General features: G+C 43.8%; 4 protein-coding genes across 4 annotated transcripts in view; 2 read left to right on the top strand and 2 right to left on the bottom strand.

The window, feature by feature from the left end:
* Window positions 1–1,075, bottom strand: part of LOC109487333 — a 2,460-nt gene extending 1,385 nt beyond the window's left edge. Inside the window, exons 1-2 of the mRNA XM_019791313.1 lie at window positions 824–1,075; window positions 251–437 (exon numbers count right to left, since the gene is read on the bottom strand). Of these exons, the coding sequence (XP_019646872.1) occupies window positions 251–437; window positions 824–826 (190 nt within the window). The 5' untranslated portion in view covers window positions 827–1,075. The remainder of the gene's footprint in view (window positions 1–250; window positions 438–823) is intronic.
* Window positions 1,076–1,457: 382 nt separating this feature from the next.
* Window positions 1,458–3,563, bottom strand: LOC109487332. The gene is made up of 5 exons (XM_019791311.1): window positions 3,404–3,563; window positions 2,846–3,028; window positions 2,282–2,464; window positions 1,744–1,866; window positions 1,458–1,487 (listed from the first exon to the last, which is right to left on the bottom strand). Exons 1-5 carry the CDS (start codon window positions 3,404–3,406, stop codon window positions 1,458–1,460), a joined length of 522 nt encoding a protein of 173 aa, XP_019646870.1. The 5' UTR covers window positions 3,407–3,563.
* A 483-nt stretch (window positions 3,564–4,046) lies between these two features.
* Window positions 4,047–6,349, top strand: LOC109487446 (probable N-acetyltransferase 16). The gene is made up of 4 exons (XM_019791440.1): window positions 4,047–4,111; window positions 4,676–4,858; window positions 4,968–5,204; window positions 5,493–6,349. Exons 1-4 carry the CDS (start codon window positions 4,109–4,111, stop codon window positions 6,057–6,059), a joined length of 990 nt encoding a protein of 329 aa, XP_019646999.1. The 5' UTR covers window positions 4,047–4,108; the 3' UTR covers window positions 6,060–6,349.
* A 133-nt stretch (window positions 6,350–6,482) lies between these two features.
* LOC109487331 lies at window positions 6,483–8,309 on the top strand. Its single transcript, XM_019791310.1, has 5 exons — window positions 6,483–6,581; window positions 6,776–6,958; window positions 7,296–7,511; window positions 7,895–8,023; window positions 8,280–8,309. The coding sequence occupies exons 1-5, from the start codon at window positions 6,483–6,485 to the stop codon at window positions 8,307–8,309; spliced, it is 657 nt and encodes a 218-aa protein (XP_019646869.1).
* Window positions 8,310–8,544: the final 235 nt, after the last annotated feature.

Here is an 8,544-nt window from a genome sequence, read left to right as displayed (position 1 = left end):
GTCTCATCAAGACCTACCCACCTACCAAGTATCAAGACAATCCCTCAAGGCCTTCTCAAGTTATCGTGTTTACTAGACACACACACACACACACACACACACATACACGAACGCCCCTGAAAACATAACCTTCTTGGCGAAGGTAATTACGAAATGAATACAGTGGTTTGTTTTTTTCTCACCCGAATATGATTCATTTAATTATACTGAGGGAAATATTCGGAGTCGAATACACTATAATGACAATTACGTACCACTTTGCCGTCAGCTTCGCCTACTAACATTATGACTTCCGGGTCGTCCACCCATTGGTGAAACTTGGCGGGCAGGTAGTCGAACCCGTCCCGGAATGTGTCTACTGACGCCATGTTCATGACGGCGTCGTAGTCACTGTGTGTGGCTTCACGGCATGTCAGGTGGAAACTATCTTCGTTCGCCTGTAAAACCAATCGTCAGATTCATCACAGTTTATTGACACATCAGATAACATAGATTTATATGACGTCTTTTTATGAGAGAACGTTGTATCTTGTAATCTATATAAATTTCAATGAGGGCTTAGAGAAGTTGTTGGAGCTCATCCCAGGCTAGTCTCCCGACCTTGGTTGGGTAGTAGTCGGTATGTAAGTCGTAGGAAGGTCCTGAATATGTGACCGGGGCTTTATCCTTAAACTAGTGACCTTTCTACCATTTTGTTGCGTTTCGTGCAACTGTGATTGGCCGCCCGAGACAAGTCAACTGCGACCTTTGTACCAGAATGGCGGCTGTTATTACATAGAAAACTCGCTCATTTTAACGATATTCAGTAAAGTCGCCGACTTACCATAACCTCTCCGTGTGTAGTCGTGTTGACGTGGAGAGAGTTTATTTTACGATTTTGTAACTAGGTTGGCCGGCACAATTAGGCAAACTGAAGCAAATCCCGCTATGCATTTACGCGTACGTACTCATGCTCCGGTCAAAGCTCACCTCCGACCCGGAAAGGGAAGGAGAAGCTGATCCGACCATGAACTTTGCCTCGATACCTTACCGTTGCATGGCGAGAATGAACCAAGCAGCAGTTTCAAATGTTGGCAGTTGGCGGTATGAGCATGCAACGTTTCGAAGCATATTGCATTTATTTTAAGGTACAAAATTAATGTACTACAAATATTATACTACAAAACTTTATTTATCAAACGCAACAACCAGACGACGTTATTCAATTCAACGATTCCTCTGAAATGGTGCACATAACGGTGTGCATTTTAGGTTCAACCCTATAGCTGTATACACCAGACAGAGAAATACGTACGGTCTTGTTGTATCTTAAAGGCGTGGCTTAGTCATTTCCAGAAGAACTGTGAAATACAAGTACCTGTGGTCGTGGGGAAGGTGAACAAGGCCCAACTTCTCCACACAAAAGGTTTTGCTTGTGGTTTTCAGGGACGGGTCAATCAACATTACACAGAACGTGATCATCCCTTCGTACTCATGACAAGCTCTGCCTACATGGTGTTTGATATGAGCCTGACATAGAGCTACATCTCTACAGTGTACATCTACGTGATACACTCTTCCCCTTGGTGTCATATAACTGCCACCAAAACTCAAACTCTTAGCTGTTGGCTCACTAGTGTCGACAAGAATAATGACACCCCGCTTTGAGAACAAATGTAAGTTAGAGGCACTGAGCTGATACGGGTCCCAATCTACAAAAATATTATTGTCAACTAGGATCTGCTTGGAGAACTCTGGCCTTGCCAGCCGCGCCATGTCGGAAGGTTGGTAGGGCACTACTGGTGGGTGTGGAGGAGATGGAAGAACATCCTTGGTTTCCAAACTATCCAGCACTTCGTTAGACTTGCCTTGGAAGTACATGATGTCCTGGAATTAGAAAAAATGGTTATGAATGGTTTGTAATTAACTACATATCTTTAAAAGACAACAGCGTGTCTATACGTTTGCGCACAAGTGATCATGAGTGTGTGATTGGATTTGCTTGCAAGTGTGTATATTTTTTTTGTGTGGTGTGTGGTGCGTGTGCGTGTGTGCATTGTGAGTCTTACCTTACGCTGTGAGCGCATCTATATACATGTTGTATTCTGTTAACTTCTGCATTCAGTACAAGTATTTCCTCCAGAGAGTTTACCTTTCGTAATAAACGTGTGAATTAATATTTGAAGTTGGGCACGCCACCACGTGAAATGCGAAATACAAGTGAAACAAATAAAGAGATACTTGCTATATAACAGATATCCTTCTTGTTCGGAGCGGCATTTGAAAGGTATGGACGCTTGACATCCGCCAGGGCATGTCGCTCCAGGTGCAGCAGCCTTGTATGCAGACGAAGCTGCAGTGATTTTTCTAGCTGAAACCCCATTCCATCCATAAACTTCTTTCCCCGCAGTTCTGGGGCCATCCGAAAGGTTTTGTTTTTCAGATTTGCCCCACCATCAGTTATGATGCACACATACACGCCAAGCTGCAAAGGCAACAACATCGTTAGACCTCACTAATGGGGTATAATATATAAACACTTCTTTGTACAAAAACAAAGAAGAAAATTTAATACATATTCCCCATTCCTAACAAGTGGTTGATGAGATAAACGTTACTGCATAGACCATACGATTCATGTTGTATAAATAGATTACAGTGCCTTAGAATTAGTTTCTATTCACTTACATGGTTTTTCACACTTCCTCTATAGGCTGCAGTGTATATAGCTGAAATTTTAGGTAAAGACAGTAACAATTACGAAATGAATACAGTGGCTTGTTTTTTTCTCACCCGAATATGATTCATTTAATTATACTGAGGGAAAATATTCGGAGTCGAATACACTATAATGACAATTACGTACCACTTTGCCGTCAGCTTCGCCTACTAACATTATGACGTCTGGGTCGTCCACCCATTGGTGAAACTTGGCGGGCAGGTAGTCGAACCCGTCCCGGAATGTGTCTACTGACGCTATGTTCATGACGGCGTCGTAGTCACTGTGTGTGGCTTCACGGTAAGTCAGGTGGGGGCTGTCTTGGTTCGCCTGTAAAACCAGTTTAGCCATCATCACAGTAAATTGACACATACGTAAATTTTGAGGCATGAGGACTTATAGATTTTGTAAGATCAAAGTCGAGACATTCTGCTTGGGTCACCCCGATGTGACACCCTGCTGAGTGATATCGAAGTCGTAGGATTGTCTTGAATGTGTGACTAGGGTCTTATCTTGAAAACCATTGATCTTTATGCATATACTGTGGCATGCGTGTGTAGTCAGCACTGTAGTGTGTTGTGTTTCTTGTGTTAATATAGGCCGATCGAGACAATAAACTGACCTTTGCACACAGCATACGTGACAATATTGACCGGGGTGGTCAGTTTGGTGCGGCAGATTAATAAGTAGAAATCACAGACTTACCATGCCTCTCCCTGTGTCGTCGTGCTGACGTGGAGAGAGAACTTTCACGATTTCGTGGACAGTAGGCTGACACCCCTAGGGAAACTGTGGTTTACCATACCGCCACGCACAAGTTATGCTTCAGACAAAACTCAACTCCGAGTGACCCGGAACCGATACTACCCGGGGGAAACTGATCGGACGACCGTGACCTTTGTCCTTAAAGGCCGCTTGAACCTTGGATGTTTGCATTATGTGGTAATCTCCAATTCCAAGCAAATCCTATATTGGCAAAGATGGGACATTGGGTCATAAATGAGTATTTTCTAGTTTTTCTGACAGATGTCGTTTTTAACTAAAATGTTTCTCGTGCCTTTTATACATTGTGCTGATATCCAAGGTTGCCCTGGGTTTAAATGGAAAACTTGGCTAGCCTTTTACAACACTGATGGTACACTTTGTTTGAACCAGCAAACTACGCGTGATCTGAATACGAAAACCAGATATTAGACGACCTCTAATACTACTGTTAGGTTCAATGTGGTTATGCAACGGTCTACGGGCATTGTGCCAAGTTCACGGTCGGTCAGTTTCCCCTTCCGGTTCCGGGTCGGAGTTCACTCGAGCACAGGTGCTTCGTGGAGGTGCTGGGCGGATTGGGGTGTCTGCCTACCTACGAAATCTAAGAAAGTCTTTCCACGTCAGCACGCCGACACACGGAGAGATATGGTAAGTCTAAGTTCTTGTTGAACATCGTTTTAAAATGAGTGACTGTCCCACGAAATAATCGCCTCCTCATGGTAAGTTTGTACAAAGGCCAGTTGATTTGTCTCGGCCTATCACAGCTTACCTTGCGAGTGCCACGACGGATAAAGTGGGTTGTAGGGAGAGTTTTAGGGACCGGGAAACCCCGACTTGATGATGTTGATCACAGCACGGCAAAACGCTGACTACACTGTCATGACAGTCAATGGTATAAAGTCACTAGTTCTAAAGGTAAAGCCCCGGCCACACAATCAGCACCTCCCGTGGACCTTGATACCGATCACTCCCCAACCAAAGTCAACTGGTGGGAGTTTTGTGTTGGGAATAGCATTGGGTCCATTCTATTTTAGTGAAGTTCTCTTCTCTGATTGCAACCGAACAGAATATGACTGTCTCGACATTGATTTTTGAATACATATGCCATCATCTATTTAATTTACAGAGATTTATGTATTTTATTATGTTACATTGTATCTTCAACTCTAAATGTGTCCACAGATTGTGATGATGGTTACATTGGTTTTACAGGCGAACCAAAACAGCCTCCACCTGACTTACCGAGAAGCCACACACAGTGACTACGACGCCGTCATGAACATGGCGTCAGTAGACACATTCCGGGACGGGTTCGACTACCTGCCCGCCAAGTTTCACCAATGGGTGGACGACCCGGATGTCATAATGTTTGTAGCGGAAGCTAACGACAAAGTGGTACGTAACTGCCAATGTGAAATTACGTATTTATGTCGTTTAAGGATGTCCTAAGAAGTGTTTAAATATTATACCTCTGAACCAACAAGAAACAATGTTGCCATTGCAGGTAGGCTTGTATGTCTCCATTATAACTGATGGCGGTGCTAATGTCCTGAGCAAAACCATCCGGATAGCCCCAGAACTGCAGGGGAAGAAGATGCAGTCCAAAATGGCAGCTGAACTTGATACAACTCTGAGGCATACACATCCGCAGCTGTGGAAACTTGAGGTGCATGCCCTTTCGGACGTCAAGCGTCTCTACCTTACAAAAGTCTTTCCGAACAAGAAGGACATCTGTTTTATAGTAAGTATCCCTCTATGTATCCTTACTCACATGATCATGAATACATCCATACAAATATCCACAGACACACACACACACACACACACACACACACACACACACTCACACACACATACACACTCACACACACTCACACACAAACACACAAAGGCATAGACAAACACGCAAATTAGCCCGTGCACATAAGCAAATGCATCGCACTAGATGAGTATGGACACAATATTGCCTTTTGAAAATGTATAGTTAACTTAGAAAACACCCTTAATTAACCGTCCTTTCTAATTCCAGGATGTCATGTTCTTCCAAGGCATGTCAAACGAAGTCCTGGATAGTTTGGAAACCAAGGATGTTCTTCCATCCCATCCACAACCACCAGTAGTGCCCTACCAACCTTCCGACATGGCGCGGCTGGCAAGACCAGAGTTCTCACAGCAGATCCTAGTTGACAATACTATTTTTGTAGATTGGGACCCGTATCAGCTTAGTGCCTCCAACTTACGTTTGTTCTCAAAGCAGAGTGCCACTATTCTTGTCGACACTAGCGAGCCTACAGCTAAGAGTTTGAGTTTTGGTGGCAGTTATATGACACCAAGGGGAAGATTGTATCACGTAGATGTACACTGTAGAGATGTAGCTCTGTGTCAGGCTCATATCAAACACCATGTAGGCAGAGCTTGTCATGAGTACGAAGGGATGATCACGTTCTGTGTAATGTTGATTGACCCGTGCCTGAAAGCCACAAGCAAAACCTTTTGTGTAGAGAGGTTGGGCCTCGTTCACCTTCCCCACGACCACAGGTACTTGTATTTCAAATATCAGAATCCAGAATTGGATCCTAGCCAGTCACGCCTTTGAAAGACCACAAGACCGTAGACATGCCACACGCATGAGAGTGATTCCCACACATTTAAGCTTTGTAATAAAAACAACATTTGAGATATATGCAGTGCATATATCACTTCATTTGGACAAGATACCATCAGGAAGGCGAACCCATGTGCTTCAGTGTGACCAAAATATCAAACTAATGATGTTAAAATGGTTTGTAGGGGATAATTATTAAGTAACTTAAGGTTACGCAAATGTTTGTTCAACGCTTCTAATGTACAAATGTAGTAAAAAATGTCTAGAAATTGTTCAAATATCCAGGAATAAACAACAAATGTGCATTCAGACGGCATTCTGGTTCATTTTGCCTCTCATGTGAAGGGAGTATTAGGTATCAAGGTCGAAAGGTCAAGGTCGGATCAGTTTCTTTTACCTGCTCAGCTTGGTGGAATGGCGCTATGGCGGAATGTTCGCCTGGGTGTGTCTGCGTACCTGCGGAATCGTCAAATGAACCTCTATCCACGTCAGCACGACGCACGGAGAGGCGTGGTGAGTCGGCGATTTCACTAAACATCGTTTTAACGAGCGACTGCCCCGACAGTGGTCGGTAGCACAGCGATCCTGAATGTGCGACAGGGGGCAGCATATTGTCAAAACAAAGAGCTCCTTCAATGGTTAAAACTATAGCTAGTGACCTTCATGACAATAAATTTACACTGATAATGGCTAAATTGGTTTTACAGGCGAACCAAGACAGTTTCCACCTGACATGCCGTGAAGCCACACACAGTGACCACGACGCCGTCATGAACATAGCGTCAGTAGACACATTCCGGGACGGGTTCGACTACCTGCCCGCCAAGTTTCACCAATGGGTGGACGATCCGGACGTCAAAATGTTAGTAGGCGAAGCTGACGACAAAGTGGTACGTAATTGTCATTGTTTTGATCTTAATTACCCTATTGATATCGACGAATATTGCAATCTAGGTGTATAGAGGTAGTGTGAAAATCTCTAAAATGTGGTAGACTCTTAATCTTTTATCTGATCATAAAAAGAAATTACATTGGTAATTAAAAATCAAGCCATTGTGAGCCGTATGGTATGTGTTAACGTTGGTAATCGTTATGTCTAGCTCACCAGCCTTGTACTTTGGAATGGAGATGCATATGCGGTCATTTCTTTTTTGTTTTGCTGATTGTCCTGAGCAGTGTTTGAATCTTGTACCACTGAAGTAATCTCTAACAACGTTGCCTTTGCAGCTTGGCATGTATGTGAGCATTATAACTGACGGTGGTGCAAATCTGCTGAGCAAAACAATCCGGATAGCTCCAGAACTGCAGGGGAAGAAGTTCACGACGAAACTGATTGTTGAACTTCATAAAGCTCTACAGCTGCGTTATCCGGGGCTGCTGCAACTGGAGCAACGTAACCTGGTGGATGTCGAGCGTCCCTACCTTAAGAAATACTTTTCAAACGTGAAGGACATCTGTTTTATAGCAAGTATCTCTTTATTTATCTTTATTCACGTGAATGCATCCACACACGCACACACACACACACACACACACACACACACACACACACACACACACACACACACACACACACACACACACACACACACACACACACAACACACACACACACACTACTCACAGACGCACTCAAAATGATTTCCTTTTGTATACAATATGCTACTATACTATGAGCAATAGCCACTGATTGTGTCCATGATAACAATTCACTAATTCAGTTGCTAATGAATGGCTCACAGCTGCAATTAAGAGGTTACACACAGACTAATAACACATGACACATAACAAAGCATAACCATCATAACCATTCTTTCTAATTCCAGGATGTCATGTACTTCCAAGGCAAGTCTAACGAAGTGCTGGATAGTTTACGTTTGGAAACCAAGGACGTTCTTCCATCTCCTCCACACCCACCAGTGGTGCCCTACCAACCTTCCGACATGGCGCGGCTGGCAAGGCCAGAGTTCTCCAAGCAGATCCTAGTTGACAATAATATTTTTGTAGATTGGGACCCGTATCAGCTCAGAGCCTCTAACTTACACTTGTTCTCAAAGCGGGGTGTCATTATTCTTGTCGACACTAGTGAGCCAACAGCTAAGAGTTTGAGTTTTGGTGGCAGTTATATGGCACCAAGGGGAAGAGTGTACCACGTAGATGTACACTGTAGAGATGTAGCTCTGTGTCAGGCTCATATCAAACACCATGTAGGCAGAGCTTGTCATGAGTACGAAGGGATGATCAAGTTCTGTGTAATGCTGATTGACCCGTCCCTGAAAACCACAAGCAAAACCCTTTGTGTGGAGAGGTTGGGCTTGGTTTACCTTCCCCACGACCACAGGTACTTGTATTTCACATTTAGTGTATGATGCCAGTTCTGTCGGATGGATCCTAGCAAGTCACGCCATAATTTGAAGATGCCGAGAGACCATGGGTATAGTTTGTTACATCATCTTTTAGACAACCTGCCCAACTG

The sequence above is a fragment of the Branchiostoma belcheri genome, unplaced genomic scaffold (genome assembly GCF_001625305.1).
Source record: "Branchiostoma belcheri isolate BF01 breed outbred unplaced genomic scaffold, Haploidv18h27 scaffold88, whole genome shotgun sequence".
Taxonomy (NCBI): domain Eukaryota; kingdom Metazoa; phylum Chordata; class Leptocardii; order Amphioxiformes; family Branchiostomatidae; genus Branchiostoma; species Branchiostoma belcheri.
The sequence above is the reverse complement of the archived record's forward strand: the minus strand, read 5'-3'. Positions and strand labels throughout refer to the sequence as shown.

Coding starts and splice junctions, on each gene's coding strand:
- LOC109487332 (XM_019791311.1), bottom strand. Junction 1,867..2,281: donor AGCGACATGCCCTGGCGGAT/GTCAAGCGTCCA, acceptor TTCTAATTCCAG/GACATCATGTACTTCCAAGG. Junction 1,488..1,743: donor CTTCCGACATGGCGCGGCTG/GCAAGGCCAGAG, acceptor AACACCATGTAG/GCAGAGCTTGTCATGAGTAC.
- LOC109487446 (XM_019791440.1), top strand. Junction 4,859..4,967: donor CGGAAGCTAACGACAAAGTG/GTACGTAACTGC, acceptor TTGCCATTGCAG/GTAGGCTTGTATGTCTCCAT. Junction 5,205..5,492: donor AGAAGGACATCTGTTTTATA/GTAAGTATCCCT, acceptor TTCTAATTCCAG/GATGTCATGTTCTTCCAAGG.
- LOC109487331 (XM_019791310.1), top strand. CDS start 6,483: ATGGCGCTATGGCGGAATGTTCGCCTGGGTGTGTCTGCGTACCTGCGG. Junction 7,512..7,894: donor TTAAGAAATACTTTTCAAAC/GTGAAGGACATC, acceptor TTCTAATTCCAG/GATGTCATGTACTTCCAAGG. Junction 8,024..8,279: donor CTTCCGACATGGCGCGGCTG/GCAAGGCCAGAG, acceptor AACACCATGTAG/GCAGAGCTTGTCATGAGTAC.